This window comes from Macrotis lagotis, chromosome 7, assembly GCF_037893015.1.
Source record: "Macrotis lagotis isolate mMagLag1 chromosome 7, bilby.v1.9.chrom.fasta, whole genome shotgun sequence".
Classification (NCBI taxonomy): Eukaryota; Metazoa; Chordata; class Mammalia; order Peramelemorphia; family Peramelidae; genus Macrotis; species Macrotis lagotis.
The window spans coordinates 56,487,014-56,506,511 of NC_133664.1; the positions used below are offsets into that span (position 1 = coordinate 56,487,014).

General features: G+C 35.5%; 1 protein-coding gene across 1 annotated transcript in view; it reads left to right on the plus strand.

The window, feature by feature from the left end:
- Positions 1 to 19,498, plus strand: part of SLC39A12 (solute carrier family 39 member 12) — a 102,649-nt gene that overhangs the window by 80,219 nt on the left and 2,932 nt on the right. Inside the window, exon 13 of the mRNA XM_074195228.1 lies at positions 406 to 593. Within this exon, the coding sequence (XP_074051329.1) occupies positions 406 to 593 (188 nt within the window). The remainder of the gene's footprint in view (positions 1 to 405; positions 594 to 19,498) is intronic.

The window sequence follows — 19,498 nt, forward strand, 5'->3', positions numbered from 1 at the left end:
CAGACAACCTGGTCCTCTGACTCCAAATTTAGCATCCTTTCCTCTGTACCAGGAGGTCTTTCAATTTATAGCCTATAATAATGATAACTAATAATAATAACCAAATAGCTATTCAAAATAGCTAACATTTATGCAACTAACTATTCTATTAAGTTCTTTACAAATGTTAACTCATTGGATTTTCATGACAATCCTGGGAGGTTTTACAGGTGAAGAAAACTGACGCAGACAGAGGTTAAGTGACTTATCCAGAGTCACAGAGCTAGTAAATATCTGAGGCAGAGTGAATCCTGGTCTTACTAATTCCAGGTCCAACACTCTAAGCTGCCTCTGTCTTGCCAGGGCTAACTTGGAATGTATCAATTTATCTCAATCTTACACCCCTTTTTCCCCCTTTAACTTCAGGAGATTTTGCAGTACTGCTAAGTTCTGGACTGGCTATCAAGATTGCCATCTTAATGAATTTTGTAAGTGCCCTCACTGCTTTCATAGGACTCTACATTGGCCTCTCAGTCTCAACAGACCCATGTATTCAAAACTGGATTTTAACAGTCACTGCTGGGATGTTCCTTTATTTATCATTAGTGGAAATGGTAAGCATTACATTTTTTTCCATTTTGATTCCTCTAAATACTGAATGTTTAAAATAGAGAATAAAAGTTCAAAAGTCTATAGAGAAGACAAGGAAGATAGAGAGACTATAAAAGCCTGAGGAAGTATTTGTGTTGGTTCTAGAGAAGACGTTGTTGTTGGGTCTTCTTGACAAATGCTTTACAATGAAGATCTAATTTGATCCTCACAATAATTCTGGGAGGTAGGTGCTATTATTAACCTCATTTTGACCATATAGGTGGCCTAGTGGATAGAGCACATAGTAGGAGCTTAATAAATGTTTCTTGAATTGAACTGAGTGGAACTTATAGTGGCATCTAGGTGTCAGGAATACCTGGATTCAAATGTGACCTCAGACACTTGTTTCCTGTGGGACCCTGGGTAAGTCACTTAACCCTGTTTGCCTCAGTCCCTCATCTGAAAAATAAGCTGGAGAAGGAAATGGCAAATCATTTCAGTATCTTTGTCAAGAAAATTCATATGGGCACAAAGAGTCAGATACAACCAAAACAACTAAACAACAACAAAATGAGGAAATGAGACCAACAGAGATTAAGTGACTTGCCCAAGGTCCCACAGCTAATCAGTGTCTGAGGCCAGATATGAACTCAGGTATAACTGACACCTAGATGCCTCTATAAGTTCAACTCAATTCAATTAAAGAAACAATTATTGTACCTATTGTGTGCCAGCACGGTGTTGAGTGTATAAGTGAAAAGCTCAGTTAACCAATAGTTTAGTCTTCCCAATGCTAAAAAAACAATGTAACTGATTCTTTAATGGGATTAGTTGTTAAATTGAATTACTTTATCTTAAAGATGTAAATTGTGTGAAGTCTGTATTATGCTCCATCACTAACTGTACACAGAGGACATTCCCTTAGCTTATGAGTTGTTTTGAAAAGTTTCCTTCTCATTTCCAAAGAGATGTAATTTCTGGATGACATGACAAGGGCTATTCTCATAGTACCAGCTCTGTAGAATTGCCCTTACTATTCTGCACTGCTAGGTTCAAAGGCAGGTTCCTGTGAATGAAATAATGGTAATCTGACTACATTTAATAAAGAAATCTTGTTTGGGGAGTTTTACAAGATGATTTCTTAGCTCTCTCAGTTGTGAAGATCTCTGTGGAAGAAACAAGCCCTTAGGTTGTTTGTAGGTCGCCCATTTTTAGATGTGTTGACAAGCTATAAAGAAAGTCAAGATGGATTACTGAAGTCTAAGAAGGGTGAGTAGGACAAATACCGTGACCTGAAGCTAGTAAAGGAAATGTTTTCGACTGAAAACCATTTTCTCCTTCCAAGAAAACTTTCATTACAAAGCTTTCAAAAGTAAGAAAACTAAAAAAAAAATAGATAAACTAAAATAATTGAGGCAAGACACAAGAGAATCAGGTCAGTACAGATAATAGATAAGTATTATTTATAAAATTGTTTTAAGGTTTGAAAAGTGCTTGACATCCATCACCTCATTTGATCATTGCAACAATATAAGGCAGGTGTGATTATTATCCCCATTTTAGAGATGAGAAAATTGACTTGAGTCATTCTGCTGATAGATCTCTTTAAGAGTTTCCATGTTGAAGAATTCAGTCCTTTTTCACCTCTGCTTCTTACCTTCCTATTGTCTTTTGATTGAAAAAGCATTTATTAATCACTTATTATTATGGACCAAGTTCTGTCCTTTGAAGTTTAGCCTTGTCATTGCCTCCTAAATGACCTGTTCACACATTGCTTTGTATTTTATACACACACATATATGAGTGCATGCCCATGTCTATATGGGCTCTATATGAACATGTGCTAATAGTTACACATATGAATTTAATGTATACATATATTATATAGCTCATTATTATCAAGGGGACTGATGGGAAGTATTATTTTCTTAATTGGTAGGAGGGGCTGAAAGATGTGGTAGATAGAAACCTCATGGAATAGGGGAAGCCTGGAAATGTTAGCTTTCTACAAATCGGGGAAGAAGGGTCTTGGGTCAACCTTCATAAATGATAAGCAGGTAATAAGGAAGGCTGCTGCCGCGCCAAACTAAATGTAATCCTAAATAGTTGGAACCTTGTTTAATTCATATACTTTTTTTGTTTTTTTGCAAGGCAAATGGGGTTAAGGGCTTGCCCAAGGCCACACAGCTAGGTAATTATTAAGTGTCTGAGGCTGGATTTGAACTCAAGTACTCCTGACTCCAGGGCCAATGCTCTATCCACTGCGCCACCTAGCCGCCCCGATTCATATACTTTTTAAGATGTTGTTAAACTACACACCAAATTTGCTGGTTGCCTAGATAGTCCTATTTGTTGTACAGAGGGACGTGGTTAAAATGATCCCCTCTCCTCTCTCTTCCTTGCCTTATCAATGCTTGACCAATTTGCATTGCTACTTTGGAAAGTTTATTGTTTTATTTCAACTTTAATTTTTTACAAGGGATTTTGTCTTTAGAGAAAGAAAAGCAAACTTTTGTTCCATTCCAAACAAGTGTTTATTTTAAAGGAGTGAATTGTGTGAAGTCTGTATTATGCTCCATCACTAACTGTACACAGAGGACATTCGCTCAGCTTATGTGTTGTTTTGTAATAGAATGTTAGTTCATTTAAGGCGTGGAATTATTTCAGTTTTAGCCTTGTATCTCTGGCAGTAACACAATTTCCTACCTATTTTAAAAATTCCAACTTGACCTATGATTTTCCTGAGGCATGCAGCAAACTTTAAGGACAGAAAATTCTGCTACCCATCCAGATCCACAGATCTTTGGCACCTCTTATTTCCAAAGCACGACTTGGGGATGCTGAGAAGTTTATTCACTTTTCCAAGGTCACACAGCCTGAATATATCAGAGGAAGGGCTTGAACCCATCTCTTTCTGACTTTAAGATGTTTTTCTATTCATTGAGTTTACCTGACAGCTAGTTACTTTTTTAAATACTTGCTTCCTCTCCATTAATATTAGCCATATTTCTTGGGAGTTTTAAATAGCTGCAGTCTCATTTCATTCCATATGCCTATACACGAGGACTTGAACACATTGCTAGGTTTCTTGTTTTTATTTTACCTGGTTCAAATTCATTTTTCTTTTTACATGACCCATGAACTATAACCTAATAATGTATGTCCTTCATTTTCAAAGAAGTCCACAATATCAGAGAGGTGATGCCATGACAAGCACATGAATTGAATTTGAGTGAGGGGGGCTGTGCTAAGTCACCAACCTCACTTTCTTCTCTATAACCATTTGTGTCCAGTGACCAGATATGGATCAGGACAATTGGAGATGGTTCTGGAAGCAAGGAGTTAAGTGACTTGCCCAAGGTCACACAGCTAATAACAGTTAGGTGTCTGAGGTTGGATTCAAACTCCCATCTTCCTGACTGCAAGGACAGTGCTCTATCTGCTGCACCACCTAGCGCAATAAGGGCTTATGGACCTACCATTCTGCATGTCTCATTCTGCCTCATTGTTTCCCATTCTGGGATAGATGTTCGTCAGATGTGAAGATTTTTGATAATCTGTCCAAGCAAAGAGATCCAGTTGTCTTATGGAACCTCGTGTGGTCTAAGATCAAAAGGTCATTTTGTCATCAGTGTCTTGTTCCTAGTGTCTGTAGGCCATCAGAAAGTAACAAGATTGATGTCCTCAGAATCCTTAGCTAACATATGCCCTGACCTTATTGCAGAGACATGTGTTTTCCAAATTTATACACACATACCAGCAAAAAAGATAGCAAATCAAAATCTCTTTGAATTTCCTGAGGCTACTTCCTCCAACCAAGGTCAGATCCTATGGCCTTCTGAGTAAAATATTGTAGCAAACATGGCCCTTTCACATAGCAACAACTTTTTTTTCTGTTTATACACTCCTCTGTCCAGCCAAGGATAATAGTCTTCCATCAAGTGAATAAAGCTTAGCTTCATGACTCTGCTGTAAAGCAAAGAAAACAAATGACAACAAGTAAAGAAGGAAAAAATTACTCTGTTGGTTATTTACTGGATACTGGAAATTTACCAGGAACCCCTTGAGCTGGATTAATCAGAAACAAGAAGCTAGATTATTTCCTTTGTGCTGTATGTTTCAACCCACTAGGGCGTGAGATTTTTAAATAAAAAAAATGGGACTGAAAAAAAGCTGTTATGATCAATAAATTCCCCCACATCACCTACTCCCCCCAAGGGAAAAGGAAGAGGACTGTATCCAGTGAAATCAGCCTTGAAAATGCCCCAGCAAAATTATCATACTCACTTCAAGAAAAGAAAAATTTCAATTCTGGTGGCAGAAAGAATTGGATTCTCTGTTGCAATGATCAACAATCTTTGGATTCAACTGGAGATAAAGAAGTGAGTATCTCCTTATTCTCCTCCTTAGTGAGGAAGCAGAATCTTGATCATCTCTCAGCTTTGTCTAAACTTGACCCAGTTTTATTTATCACTGTTTCTTCTGGCATCCTCTGGTATTCACATTTTTTCACTTCATTTTCCCCTTCTCTTTCTCACATTGGAAGCAAAATTTCATGGCTCCTTTAGACATCTCTCCTCACTCTTGAATTATTTTTCATAATGCCAGGCTTATAGAAATCTCAAAAGGACATACTCTGTAAGTATAAATAGAACTAAGTATTAAGTGAAACTTCGAAGATTTTTGATTCTAGATTCTGGTTCTATGGTAGAGAGGAAGGACTGCTCAGGGTCCAGATATTTAGCATGGAAGGCAAGTTATTGCTGACTATGAAAATACCTCAGAAAAGCAGATAGCAGCTCATCAGATAGCATCAAAAGAACTCAGGGTCAGAGAGGCATCTTGGTATCTTGGACACATAGAAAGAAGATAGTGTTTCAAATCCTGCTCAGATATGTACTTTATGACTTTGGATAAGTCATTTCATCTTTCCATGCCCATGATGCTATTTTTAAAAGTGTCTTGTTCCTTTCAATTAAAAACATTAAAAACCATTTTTAACATTTAAAAAAAATTTTCATCTCCAAATTCTATTTCTTTCTCTCTCATTCCCTCCCATCCCCTATTCTTGAGATGATAAAAAGTCTGATATAGGTTATATGTGTGCAATCATGTAAAAAATTTCCACATTAGGTACAAGAAGACTCAAATTTAAAAAAAGAAAGGAAGAAAGAAAGAAAGAAAGAATTAAAGAAAAGGAAGAAAGGAAAAGAGAGAGGGAGCAAGGGAGAGAGAAAGAAGGAAAGAAAGAAAGAAAGAAAGAAAGAAAGAAAGAAAGAAAGAAAGGAAGAAAGAAAGAAAGGAAGGAAGGAAGGAAGGAAGGAAGGAAGGAAGGAAGGAAGGAAGGAAGGAAGGAAGGAAGGAAGGAAGGAAGGAAGGAAGGAAGGAAGGAAGGAAGGAAGGAAGGAAAGAAGGAAGGAAGGAAGGAAGGAAAGAAGGAAGGAAGGAAGGAAAGAGGGAAGGAGAAGGAAGGAAACAAAGAAAGAGAAAATAGTATGTTTCAGTCAATATTCAGACAGTTCTTTCTCTAGAGGTGAATAGCATTTTTCATCATAAATGTTTTGGGATTTTCTTGAATCAATTATGTTGCTGATAGTAAATAATCCACAGTTCTTTCTCATACAGTATACTAGTTATTTTGTATAATTTTTCTCCTGGTTCAGCACACTTTGCATCAATTCATTTAAGTCTTTCTAGGTTTTTCTGAAACCATCCTAGCTTGTCATGTCTTATAGCACAATAGCATCTTATTACAATTATATACTATAACTTTTCCAATTGATGGGTATACCTTGATTTCTAGCCACCACATAAAAAGAGCTATTAGAAATATTTTTGTATAAATAGATTATTTTCCCTCTTTAAAAAATATCTTTGGAGTACAGACCTTGTGATGGTATTTCTGGATCAAAGGGTATTCATAATTTTATAGTCCTTTGGGCATAGTTCCAAATTGCTCTCAAGATTGGTTGGATCAATTCACAACTCCACCAACAATTGCCTCAGATTCTTGATCTGTTTATTGAAGGAGGGTGGACTCAAAGATCTCTAAGATTCCTTCTGTCTTTAAAACTAGTATCATATACTATCAAATACCTACCAAATGAACATGGTAGACACTGAATTAGACAATACAAAAATGAATACAAAAATGAAATAGTTCTAATCCCAAGGAGCATATATTTTACAGCCCCAGTGTTCAGATGCTTCCTCCCTTTCCATCTATGTGGAACTCTCTACTCCTTTCCTTACATAGTCAGCAGCCTGCTAATTTGTGATTGATTTCCTTTTTTCAAGATCAACCTTAATGTTCATTGTACCATGATTTCTCCCGTATTAGAAATTCTGAGGGTATTGGGAAACATACCATGGGCTTTGTCCATGACCCCATGGTCTCTTAAAATATCTCAGAATTCTGCAGTTTCTCATGGGGGGTGATCCCCCACAGAACTGGATGTATTAACAGAGATCTAGAGCTGAGTAACCCAAAGCATTTGGCAATATGTTCACAAAAGACACCCTCTTCTCAATCTTACAATCTTCTTACAACCTTACCCATTACTTTTCTCCCCAATTTTCATTCTTTATTAGAACCTAGAATATCATTTTGAATTTGCCCCTAAAACTTACCAGGGTTGCTAATAAGTACCATTTTCTTAAAACAAAAGCACAAATGACATAATTTAAATTAAATAAACAGTTAAAAAATTCAGTGTGAATCTCAGTCATTGGAAGAAAAAAATTTGTTCTTTATTTGATCAGTCAGCACCTTCAATGAATCAATCAACTAGCAACAGTGCTAGAGATACAAAGATAAAAAAGAAGTAATCTCTGTCCTTAAGGAGTTTACATTTTATCAGAGGAAACAACTCATGCCTAAGTACATAGGCCTAGTATAAAGGCTGCCATATAATAGGTGCTTTAAGATATATACAAGATTTATGTAATATACACACACACACACACATATATATATATATATATATATATATATATATAGTTGAAAAATGGAAAAGGTGGGGAAGAAGAGAGCAACAAAACAGGAAAAGCCTTCATGTAGACGAATAATTTTATTGCCTCCTGGGATAGAATTAATGGCAGACAAGGTATAGGTTGAGGTTACGAAGTTGTAGCTCAGTGTCATTTCAGCTGTTTCCAACTCTTCATGCCCTCATCTGGGGTTTTCTTGCCAAATATACTAGAGTAGTTTGCCATTTCCTTCTCCAACTCACTCTACAGATGAGGAAACTGAGGCAAACAGAGTTAAGTGATTCGCCCAGGCTCACCCAATTACTATGTGTCTGAGGCTGAATTTGAACTCATGAAAATATGTCTTCCTGATTCCAATCCCATTGTTCTATTCATTGCATCACCTAGCTGCCCAGAGTTGGGGAGACCCGAGTTCAAATCCAGTTTTAGATACTTACCAACATTGTGAATCTAGGCAAATCATATAGCCCCTGCTTCAATTTACTCATTTGTAAATAGAAGATCATGGAGGCACCTACCTCCTAGCACTGTTGTGAGTATAAAATATGATAATATTTGTAAAGTGCTTTGCTATCCTTCAAATGCTACTTAAATACTAGCTATTTTATTATCATTAATGTTATTATTGTTATCTGATCTCTTTCATGGGGACTTATTAGGGTATTTGGTGGTTCTAGATCCTGAATAAGACGTTGCTAAGTATACCTCTCCAAAGCAAAAACATGCTCTAGCCTTTCTAACTAAATGACTAGAAAACCAAACCCCAATAGAAAGATATTTAGAAGTTTCCTTCATTATCTTGCTCAATTCTAATTGAGTGAGTTGTCACAAAATTTCAAACTTCTTTACTCAGATGTAGAGAAATTTACAGTACAATTTAGCCTATGGGGGCTTTAGTGCCTCTATTAAACTGAGTCTCCCCATTGAACAAACAAGTGGATTCTGTCATTTTACAGAGTTTGGCAACACCAGAGGGAGTAATGTCCTTTGAAAAACATCCACCTACCAATAAGTGAACCCTTGTTTCTTTTTTTAAAGTAATGAAAAACATTAATGAATTTGTACCTTTTGCAAAATATATTTTGCTTCAAGGACAATGGATTATTTTAAATGTTCCTATTGTGAAGAGAGAGAATTTACATTTGAAAATCATTTTTGGAAGCAAAAATTAATATAATTTAACATTCATAATCATTAATTCACCAAGCAGTGGGTATGAAACAGGCCTTCAAAGAGATGGAGAGTTTTTTAATGTTCTTTCTTTGTCTGTCTCCCAAAGTAGTAGAGAATTATACTTAAATTTTTCTGAGGAAAAGACTGATTGATTCTAAAGGATTTTTCTAAAAGTAGAAAAACTCTTTCTAAGCCATCCCTACTTTGGCAAATGTCTGAATCTTATCTGCAGTTTCAACAAACAAAATAGAAAAAAATTCTCTCCATTTCACCTGAGACTACCCAAGAAGGCCCACAGAGATTTTTGTTAGAGAGTTTAGAGTTTTCCCCAAGGAATATGACACCTGGGTTGGGAGTGATTGTTATAACAGAGCATAATTGAGAACAAGTAGTATTTTTTCTGTCTTTTCTCTCTTATGTTTTAAATGCAACTCAGAAAATGAAATAGTAAAATATTCACTTAATTTCTGTAGTAATTTTCAATGTGATTCATAGTGATAATAGATTAACATCCTTTTAAGTGATATCATTTTTTGCTTTTTTAAAAATTTTTATTAGGAACTAGAAAACTGACAAGCATGAACATTTCTGTTTACAAGAAGACTAGAAAATGAAGTTTGTAGATAAAACCAATAAATCTGTTTTAGCTTACTTTTTAAAAAAATATTAACTTTATCATGTTAGTACCATGTTGCTCTGATTTTCATTGTTCCTTTCTGTACAATCTTTTGCCTTTCTTAAAGGAACTGTTGCTCTTTTCCTTCTTTTTTTGGTTCCCCTTATACCTAGATTTTATATCTAAAACTAAAATTCAAAGTGCTTCCTTATAGCAAAAGTTTTGTCAAACAAAACAAATTTGTACCATTTTTGAAAATGTATGTTTTCTACAGTTTCTAAAACCTTGTTACAAAGGAAAGGTAGGAATGATTTGTCATCTATCTGTTGCTGTTATGATTGATCATTATTTTGATCAGAGTTCTAAAGTCTTCTTAAAACCATTCATTGTATTTTTTTTGGTTCTTTGATGTAACAAGAAGAGCTGCTATAAATTTTTTAAATACAGTTCTATTCCCTCTTTCATTGATCTCCTTTTAGTAATTGAACAGGAGTCCCATCACTGAATCAAAGGATTATTGTTCCAAACTGCTTTTGAGGAAGGTTGGACCAATTCATAACTCAACCAACAATCAGTAGTATATAGAAGTTGTCCTTCCACAGACCCTCCCACAATGTTTTAGCTTAAAAAACGAAAAACAAGTGTGGAAAAATTGAATAGATTATAGAAATACAGACACTAAGATATAATCTTTTTCTGCCTTGACACCTTCTCCTTTGACAGTCTCACTTGCCCTCATGAGTTTCTGTTGAGTTCCAGATCTACATAACCAATGCTTCTCAAGACTTCCTAGCCTAGATATTCCTCTAACCCCTCATACTCAACATGTCCTAAATAAATAAATGAACAAACAAATAAAAGATAATAGAGGGAGAACTCAAACTTCTAAATGTCTTTCCTCCTGAATATCCTCCTCCTTCAGGCTTTGTCATCTTTCTGGTATTTTCATTATCTTTAAGCATTATCTCCTACAATCACAACTGGTCCCTTCTCTTATTTTTTATATCTAATCAATTATCAGGTCCTGTCCTTTCCTCCTCCACAGCAATTCTCTCTTCAATCACCTCCTCTATTTTCAGTGCCCAGTCTGTAGAAGCGGCTTTCTAATATATATATACGTATGTATATATATATACATACGTATATATATATATATATATATTTAATTTTACTCACTTCTTCTAAACCTTCTAGCACACCACTGCCAAAATGATCTTCCTTGTACAGACCTCATCATGTCTCTCCTCTGTTAATAAATAAATAAAATCATGAATGCCAGTAATTATTTAGCACAACTCAAACTTCTCGTCCTGGCATCCAAAGCTTTTCATCTGGTCTAATGTTACAACTACCACTTTACCACTCTATGCTTCAGATACATTGTCTTCTTTTGGTTCACTGAATTCATCCATCCATCAGCAAGCAGCTACCAAGTGCCCGCCTACCACGGTGTTAAATGTTGGTAATACAAATATAAATCCCCACTCACAGTATTTGATTGATGGAAGGAGACAAAAATTATATATAAACATATATATATATATATATATATAATGGTAATATATGTGTTATATAATACATAATGTATAAATGTTATAATATTATAATATATTAATTAATACAACCATATACAAAGTAGTCAAATACAAGGTAGTTTGGGGAGGCAAATCACAAGGTTTCTTGCAGAAGATGGTGTCTAAGCTGAGGTTTAAAAAAAAGAGAGGGACTCTATGAGAGAGATAATAAAGGTATGCATTCCAGGCAGGTGTTCTAATTCCCAGAGAAGAGATTTCATTTAGAAGACATAGACAATATGTTAGTTTATCTGGATTCTAAAGAAATACAGGTAACACCCAATGAGATTTGTTTTTGTTACTATCTTGAAAAACTCTTCATGACCCCATTTGGGATTTCCTTCCTCATTTCAGTTAATAGATGAGGAAACTGAGGCAAAGAAGGTTAAATAATTTGTCCAGGGTCAAATAGCTAGTAATCTGACACTCTATTGTTACCTAGCTGATTGGTTCAATGAGAATGGAAAGATAAATTAAGCCAGGGTTATGTAGGGATTTAAAAGCTACACAGAGGAGTTCATATTTTATTTTACAAGAAATAAGAAACCACTGACAGATTGAATAGTGGTGGTGATGGGATTACATGGTCATATCTGTTATGAAAAAAAAATTCCTTTGACAGTCCTGAGCAAGGTGGACTGGAGGAAAGAAAGATCAACTAGGAAGTAGTTGTGATAATCATGGTTAAAGAAGTCAAGGGCCCAAACTCAACTGTTAGTAGAGAGGAGTCAGATGTGAGATGATATCAAGGCTTCACAAGTGATGGGATATGTAGGGTGAGTAAGAGGCAGAAGTTCATAATAATGCCAAGATCATGAACCTGGGACACTAGAAGAATGGTGATCCCTTCACAACAAAAGGGGAAGTTTGGAAGAGGTATGGTATTAAATGAAAAGATAATATAATGCATTTTAGACATAAACTGAGCAATATTAAATGATTGTAGCTTATAAGCATCTGGGGTAGAATTTGTATTCATAGCTTCCTAATTCAGTATCTTGAGTTCTATCCATTACACCACCCACTGCCAACAAAACTTTAGGCATACCTTGGAAATATTGTGGGTTAGGTTACAGACTACAGAAATTAAGAAAATATTGCAATAAAGCAAGTTACATGAACTTTTTGGTTTATCAGTGCATATAAAAATTGTGTTTTCACTATACTATCTTCTATTGAGAAGAAATAATATTGAAAATAATGTGACAGTATTTTATTGCTAAAAAAATTTAACTTTGATCTGAGTTTTCAGTAAATCATAATCTTTTTACTGATGGAAATTTTTCCTCAATGTTAATGGCTGCTGACTGATCAGGGTGGTGGTTGCTGAAGGTTGGGGTAGCAGTGGCAATTTTTTAAAAAAAGATCAATAACATTTGCCCCATCAAAAAGCATAATCATTCTTTTAAAACCTGCAGCTGCTATATCAACAAAGTTTATGTAATATTCTTCAATATTGTTGTGTCCCAGGGAATAGGAATGTCTCAAGAAAGGGAGAGAGATGTGGGAACAGCAGGTCAATGGACCAATCAGAATGCATGGAATATTTATTGATAAATTCACTATTTTCTTTGTTTGTGGTTCATGGCACACACACACCCCCCTAGACAATTACAACAGTAATATCAATTACTAATCACAGATCAATATATCAGATATAATAGTGAAAACATTTGAAACAACACAGGTAATACCAAAATGGGACACAGATGTGTGGGACATATAATGTGAATATGTGCTGTTGAGAAAATGCTACCAATAGACTTGTTTGACACAGGGTTGATATGAACCTTCAATTCATAAAAAGGAAAAAAATGCTGTATCTGCAAAGCACAATAAAGTGAAGTGCAATAAATAAAATGAATTGATTCCTGTAGGCATTTTCCAAGTGACCCAGATCAGAAGTTTCATATAGAACTTTTAGTTAAAGGTTGAGTATCTAAACTTATAGCACTGAAATTTAAAATGAAATAGGCTGATGATGATGAGCCCATCATAGGAAATGATACTTATTGAGTTCATTATATCTAAATCATACCCTTCCATCTGTAATTTCATCCAATTTCTTTTTGCAGTCCCCATTGTCATTATGGACTCATGATCTATGTGGAATTCTTAAGCTTATGGTCCTTGGCAAGGGAATTTTCTGGTCATAGTAAAAATATGAGAAGATTAATTTATCTAAATCAGGACTTAATGGATTAACAAGGAAGATTTAAAATACACCTCAAATAGCATCATAGGGAATGATAAAATGTCAGTGAAAGATATATTTACAAATGAAACTTGTATACTGTAAATCACAAGTCTATAGATCCACATTAACCAACTCTCTCTCTCTCTCTCTCTCTCTCTCTCTTCCTTGCTCCATATTTAAACTTGCCAAAAAGCAGAAGGCAGAATGATTCAGCTTACCCAAGATAGGCTATTATCTTCTAGCCCAATTTTGTGCTGTGTATCTACAGCAAGATCAAATGAGCAAAATAAGTAAAAAACAGAATTGCCTATCATATTCCAGTTAAAATTTATGGGAATCTTTTGATATTCTCAGTAACGGTTATAATTGTAAAATCATTATTGATATGAGCTCCATGCTAGACATAAAGTTCTCCCAACTGGGAAATGTGTAGTAAATCCATCAGGCTCCGTCAAGGTTGGCTAAATTTGGCATTTCAGAAGATTGAATGAGGATATCAATCAAGTTAGTTAGAAGACCACTGGGACAGCTAGGTGGTGCGGTGGATAGAGCACTGGACCTGGAACCAGGAGGACTTGAGTTCAAATCCAGATTCAGACAGTTAATAATTGCCTAGCTGTGTGTCCTTGGGCAAGTCACTTAACCCCATTGCCTTAAATTTTAAAAAATAAATAAATAATAAAAAATAGTAGAGCATCCAGGTGAGTCTTTTTCCTTTTCACTTGCCTGTGGTCTCACATGTAGAAAATCTGGATTGGGCCAACTGTATAAGTTATACAAGCTGAGGCCCCAGGTAACTTGTAATAAGTATGGAATTTCTATCTGTGCACTGGCATTTCATTCTGAATTTAACTAGTCTTTGAAGCAGCGTCTTTAGTTCAAAAAAAAGATTCTATTTGAACTACCTCCCTCCCAGGCATTCTTAGATAATCAAGATACCATTTCATTGCCATCAAATAGGGCTTCTCAAAACATCTGGACAAGAAAAAGAAGTAGAAAAGCATCTGTATGGCTTGGCTACAGACACCAAACATTTAGATATTAGGAGGCATCTGGAAGATTGATTGAATTTTTTTTGTTTTTGCTCCAGATGTTTGACATCCTGGAAAAATAACCATTCCCTTGACTTTATAACAGTGATCAGCCCTCAAAGAAAGGAAGGAAAAAAGTGTGGGTACATTTGTGGGCGGATTGTGGAGAAGGCTTGTACTATAGCCACCTGTTCTGAGGATAAATAAGACTTAAGGTTCCAGGGCTATCAGTCTGTTACCTCTAACAAACATCACAGTCACTCAAAATGTACTTTTTTTCCTCCAAAGGGAATGTGTGGGTGGGATAGAGAAAAAGCAAAGCACTGATTTGAAAAAAATTGCCTAGCTATAATGAGTCTTTCCCAAAGAAGACTTGCAGTTTTTCCTTCTCCTGCTAAGAACAGAAGTAGATGGTAACTTACAGTATAGAAGTTCCATTGTTTGACGTGTGACTGTATCAGATTGCACATGTAATTGTAGATTTGCATAAAAAAAGGAATCTGTGTAAGTTAAAAAAAAACAGAATAAAACACAAAAGTTTAGCTCAGAAGTAGCCCATGTGTAAAGACAAAGTTGAAGCATCCCCAAATGGGGCAGAGGTGATGGTAACCTCCGAGTGTGTGCTATTCAATAAACTGATCCATTTCAAGAATCTGCTCTATAAATATCCCTATGAGCATTCTTCATGTTGGGCAACCTTTACTATTCACCTGACCCAACCAATCCAATGATTTTATGTGCACAGTTGTGGTAATTTGATCTACTGTACAGTAGATGGTCAGAAAGGAATCATTTATCACCATATGAACTTCTTAAAGTGAAAAAAAATCGCCTTTCCTTAAAAATTAATGACAGAATATCTTAATCTATTGCAGCAACAGACATTTTAAAGTTATTTTTTCCCATGAAATATATCTCACCTTATTTTCAATAAATGAATATAAGCATTCAAACCTTTGCCAGATGGTGTACTATTGTGAAAGTATCAAATGCTGTTCATTCATTTTTTTTTTGGTAACACACGGTGAGCCACGCAGAAGGTAAATCTTGGCTTATTCAGTATTAGATCCAGAAAGTTATAATAAAAAAATAGGGGGGTGGCTAGGTGGCATAGTGGATAAAGCACCAGCCCTGGAGTCAGGAGTACCTGGGTTCAAATCTGGTTTCAGACACCTAGCTGTGTGGCCTTGGGCAAGCCACTTAACCCCGTTTGCCTTGCAAAAATCTAATAAAAAAATAGGGAACCAGTCTTTGTTCAAATTACAGATAGAATTGGAGAGGAAGCATTACTTGACCAAAAAAAAAGTCTGAAACAGTAAAACCAGAGATTCTTGGACATGTCTGTCACAAGGAGAAAAGATTTAATATTGAATACAATTCAATTACAACAGTGTTCCAAGGGCAGGAGTGTACCGAAGAGACAGTTTGGGAATGGAATTCATGAAATCTTAATTCCAAAGGAAGAATGCCTTGGGAAATCTTGGGAGCCTGGGAGCTACCAAGGTCAATTCCCAATTGAGCCCTTGCTTTTAGGAGTTACTGAGAACTCCTTAATGTGTGTTCTGTAAGACATACTATTTTAATATTTTTTCATTGACATATTATTTTGGAGTTTTTGTTATTAGACTCAGAGATTCAGTATAAAAATAATTTTCACTACTGAAGATTGATAATTCACCTGTATTGAAGTCTTAGGGACTTGCCTAGGGTTCTGGGAGGTGGTGTGACAGAGTCAATATGAGTTTGCACCTGAAGCCGTCTTCCCGAGCTAGCCCTTTTTCTTTCTAGGGTACTGGCCCTTATGCACACAGGTACCATAGAATAAACCTCAATGGAATGACTAACTTTCTCATTTACTTTTTTAGATAGATATTTGTGGTAAGTGGACATGAAAGGGAAAAAATTGGGGAACTTATGTTTTTGAAAGCAATCAGTAATTTCTGTCTTGATATCTGGTCTTGAATATTTCAAGAATCTTTGTTTTGATTGGTGATAATGCCTTAGCATCCACGCAGCTTTCACCTTCCCTTCCCTCCCCACTCCTACTCAAGAACCTTGTGTAATGGCAATTATTATGAATGAATTAAATGCCCAAGAGCCAACTTTCTCAAGATTTGCATCACCACCCTTAAATAAGTTGATCCTTGGGTGACAAGCACAAAGATCATCTGAAAGCTTTTCCATCTGTGCATCAGCTTATCCCTTTTTATCTCTAAGCTCTAAGGAAACTTTTTAAGTCCAAAAAAAATCCTACTGATTTATGGGCAAAAAAAAGGACCTTTCTAAAAGGGAAAAATGTGGCCCCTTAATTCTTGGTAGAAACTGTGAGAACTTGTGCTTCACTATCATTGCTTTTGGAACCCAATGCACCTCTATGATGAGTCATCAGAGCAGGACTAGAGTAAAGGTCCTTTAACAAAGTGTTCAACATTTGGAAGTTTCCAACGGGGACAGTTAAGCCTGCTTCCCAAGCAGACGATTGTGCAGATTGTAGCATTCAAAAAAAAGTACTTGCCTCATATGCATAGACAAGTCATGTTTTGTGTGTGGGCTTTGGTATGCCTCATGGAATTTCTAATCAATGCACAAAGAGGCTGAATTTGGGCAAAGTACTTAAGAACTGGCAGGTTTGTTAGATAGATTTGGGCAAAGCTTATATTTTTTCTTGAAAGTTAAGACTCTTAGAACATCATGTCCTAGCATTTTCTGATCTTGAGGGGAGGTTAAGAAACCTTAAGACAGGAATTCTTAACCTGATGTCTGTGAACTTGATTTTTTTTTGGAAAAGTATTTCAATAAAATTGGCCTTTTTGGCAATCCTATATATTTTATTTATTATTTAAAGACATTCTTCTGAGCGGGGGTTCATAGACTTCAGCACTCTGCCAAAGAAAGGTGAATATAGACCTCAGGCAGTGGGGTGGGAGGGGGAGAGAAGTGCAAATGACCCACCAAAGGATGCTGATATTAATTCTTTCAAGATTAACTCCAATTTGAATGTTTCCAAAAATCCAGGAAAAAACCTGGAAAGGGTTTTTTAGTGTAATCCCTGGGCAATGTGTCTAAGAAATAGCATTTTCTGTAATTTTCCAAGGCTCTGTTGCTTCAAGATCAGCATCAGCTATCCATTAGTTCATTCTATTTGTCTCTAGAATATATGTCAGCTTCTCAAAAACTGAGAAATAAGGATATCCAATTACCTTATGAAAGAAGAGACATTTCTTATATCAAAAAACAAAATAGTAATTCATTGTTTTCCAGTTTAAAAAAATTAAAAATCTAAAATCTTCTGAAATAATCTTTCCTGAAAATTGAAGACATTCTGAATCTTCATTTGTCCCCAAAATTAACTTATTCTTCAGTATAATCACGCATAGCTGGAGCTTTGGCAGGATAGTGGGATATTTGTATCTCTTTGGGACATAATTCCTGTGGGGCTCTCTGGTATTCTGGTACCCATCCAAAAACTGTTATTATGAATGTGTGCATGTGTGTGTGTGTGTGTGTGTGTGTGTGTGTGTGTGCTAAAGAGTCAAGTGACCTTTCAAAAACCAGTCTAGTTGGAACTTAAAGACAATTTAAATACAGTCCTATTTGGAGGGGGGGTAAAAATCAAAACAAAATGTATTTGGGATGGGATTATAAATTCCAAAGGGCTATGGAAATTGTAGTCAATCTTGCCTAGAAAGATTCATATTTCTTCTAAGTTTCTAAAGTTTTTGCTCACTATTGTGATGTCTGATGATACTTTGGTTATCCATTATGTGCTATAAAATATAGAAGAGAATTTAATGACACAATTATGTTAACCCGTGTCCCTCTTCAGCATTCTTTTCTTTGGCAAATGAAACCTCTATCTCATTTGCTGATTTGCGTCAGATCCATAAATGTAACAATACATGGGAATACTTTTTATGGTGAATTTAGTATCTTTTATTTCTGTTCTCAGCTTCTAGCTTTCCCTAGCTTTTTAGAATTGTAATGGAAGTGATAGACAAGAATGACTGTCAAACTAAAGTTCAAGATGGGAAAGTTCCCTTTAGGAAGAGTAAATTGAGCATATTTTTGAAAATAAAAGCATCATACACAGCTCCTCTCAGCAGTTTAGTGATGAAGGACAATCCTGAGAGAACTTTTATGGATAATGCCATCCTCATCCAGAAAAAAAAAAAAAAACAACCATGGAGTATGGATGCAGAGCAAAACATAGTGTTGTTCACTTTTTAAAACCTTTAAAATTTTTTTTCTTTCTCATGGTTTTTTCCTTTTAGTTCTAATTCCTCTTTTACAACATGAATAGTTGGGTGACCTTGAACAAGTTACTTAACCTCTGCCTCAGTTTCTTCAGATATAAAACATGGGTAATAATGGCACCTTGTCGATATGGTTAGTGTGAGGATAAAATGAGATGTTTATAAGGCTTTTCACACAGTACCCACCACATTGGGCATAATTGTGTATAAATTCCCTTTCCACTCAAATGAGTGTAAGGATGAGTAACATGGGAAAGGTTTGTCATACTTAAGTGGACTAATGGTTCTATGACAATATATATTGGAATAAATTTCATTCAGTTCAACAAATATTTTTAGTGTCTTTATTCTGAGTTCTATGACAGACTCTGGAGATACAAAGATAAACAGCACTTGTCCTCAGGAAACTTATATTCTACTAGAAAACAAAGGGCTTTCTTACATTAAATAAGCTTGATGCATGAGGATCTACATACTCTTGTATATATTTCTTTGCATTTCCCTTAATCTTTCTGGGCTTCAATATTCTTACCTGTGAAACAAATAGATTGGATGGAATGATCTTTAAGGACTTTTCCAGGTCACAAATTCTAGAGAATTTGCTTGTTATGATTGTGAATTAAAGGTATTAATTACATTGAAGATATGAAACTAAATTGAAGATAAAAATGTGAAGTAAAGATACTTGAGGGACCAAAAAAATCCCTCCATTAAAAAAATTTGAACAAATAAGGAAATGGAGATTATGTGGCAGGTTTAAGGTCATACAGCTAGAAAACTAATGTCTGACTCCTAGGGTCATCGATTTAGAACTGAAAGCAATTTCAGAAGTCACCTATTATAACTTCTTCAAGAGATGTGAAGTGACCTGCTTAAGGTCACCTAGATAGGAAAGTTGGGTTGTGAAACCAAGTCTTCTTACTATAAATTCAACATGTTTTTCAACTGCCTTTGGGCATCCTAAATTCTTTTAAAATGTTGTTTTGAATCACAGATTTCCAAATTATGAAATCATCTTTAAAATGATTAAATTTGGGTGGCTAGGTGGCACAGTGAATAGAGCACCAGCCTTGGAGTCAGGAGTACCTGGGTTC